A 1,378-nucleotide genomic window follows, 5' to 3' on the forward strand; every position below is an offset into this window, starting at 1 on the left:
ATGTACAATACTTCTCACTAATGGAATACAAGTTGGTATGAAAAGAAAGGACCCAAGCAAAGTATTCAGTATTCTTCAGTACATAATTTAATAAATGTACTGGTGACAGTCCACCACTGTATACAAGTAATATTGATTCTAACAGCCAGCCACACTAAACTGAACTAAGGCCAGTACTCTTCAAGAGGTTATGTCAACACAGATTCACATAAACCAAGTCCTAGCTAAACATTAACTGTGGCTTCACTGGAAAAACTGCTTTTCACCTGCTATTTATGTAAAAGTACAGCAATTAAAAAAGAAAGAAAAAAAAAACAATGCCCACTCCAATACTTGGTGTTTCAGTTTCATGTTTTGGTGCAGACATGGTAAATGTTGCTGAGTATATTTATAAATCAGTTCTCACCTCAGCTTTTACTCTAACCCTTATACTAATATTTGCTTCTCAAACGTCTTTACCCGGTGCACTGAGAAGGTCAGCCAGTATGCACAGCAATGCTTCTCAGCCCTAGTTTCGTTTCTAACAGTGATAAAGGAGTCAGTGGGGGTCTTAGTCAAGGGTCCAACCATTTGCTGCCTTCAGTTGGGGTTGGAATTCCGAGAAGTACAGAATGAGCAAGTACATTTACAACATGAATGATTGTAGTTATCAAGAGCTGACCTCCAAACACACCCTGAAGGCTTTTTATAGCATACTTGATATACAACCTCACTAACTTCTGACGCAATCAGATTATCTATTCTGCCAAACAAAATGAACCAGCATGTTATAACAATAATAATAATCCAATAGATCAGTTCATGTGTTATCTTGACTGTCATGAAGAAAATACATGCTGCCATTCATTGTGCATATTATATTAACGCCTATATGACTCATATACATTTTATTATCATTGTTTACTGGCGAATGTTAAACAATCTGATACGCTTGATCTCTACAGGTGTTTATTATTAAACCAGCAACCAAAGTATCATTATTTCTCACACCGACATATGAACTTTGCAGATTTGATATCTGGATGTCCAAGCTTCCGTGTGGTCTTTGAATGCAGCACAGGTTTCCAGGGAGTGGCCCCTGCACCTGTCCGACCTGTTTTGGGGACACATGACTCCGGAGGAATTTTCCCTGCTGCTCCCGTCCTTTGTTTAACGGAGTCTTTTTGAGTGGGAGACAGAGTGTGTGAGAGGAGGGTGATAGAGAGAAGAGAGAGGGAGATATAGAGATGTCGGAACCAGCCGCTAACCCCGCTGCCACCTCGTTCCCAGCGCCAACTATTTCTCTTCCTTTGGGACTGGAAGTATTGAGAACTTACTCTGGAGCCCTTGTCTGTTTAGAAATAGTAAGTGTGTTTTATTTATTTATTTTTATTATAGA

General features: G+C 39.4%; 1 protein-coding gene across 1 annotated transcript in view; it reads left to right on the forward strand.

The window, feature by feature from the left end:
* Window positions 1-1,074: 1,074 nt before the first annotated feature.
* Window positions 1,075-1,378, forward strand: part of mal2 (mal, T cell differentiation protein 2) — a 6,111-nt gene continuing 5,807 nt past the window's right edge. The window contains exon 1 of the mRNA XM_010732371.3: window positions 1,075-1,343. Coding sequence (XP_010730673.1) covers window positions 1,227-1,343 — 117 coding nt within the window. The 5' untranslated portion in view covers window positions 1,075-1,226. The remainder of the gene's footprint in view (window positions 1,344-1,378) is intronic.

The sequence above is a fragment of the Larimichthys crocea genome, chromosome XIII (assembly GCF_000972845.2).
Source record: "Larimichthys crocea isolate SSNF chromosome XIII, L_crocea_2.0, whole genome shotgun sequence".
NCBI classification, from domain to species: Eukaryota; Metazoa; Chordata; class Actinopteri; family Sciaenidae; genus Larimichthys; species Larimichthys crocea.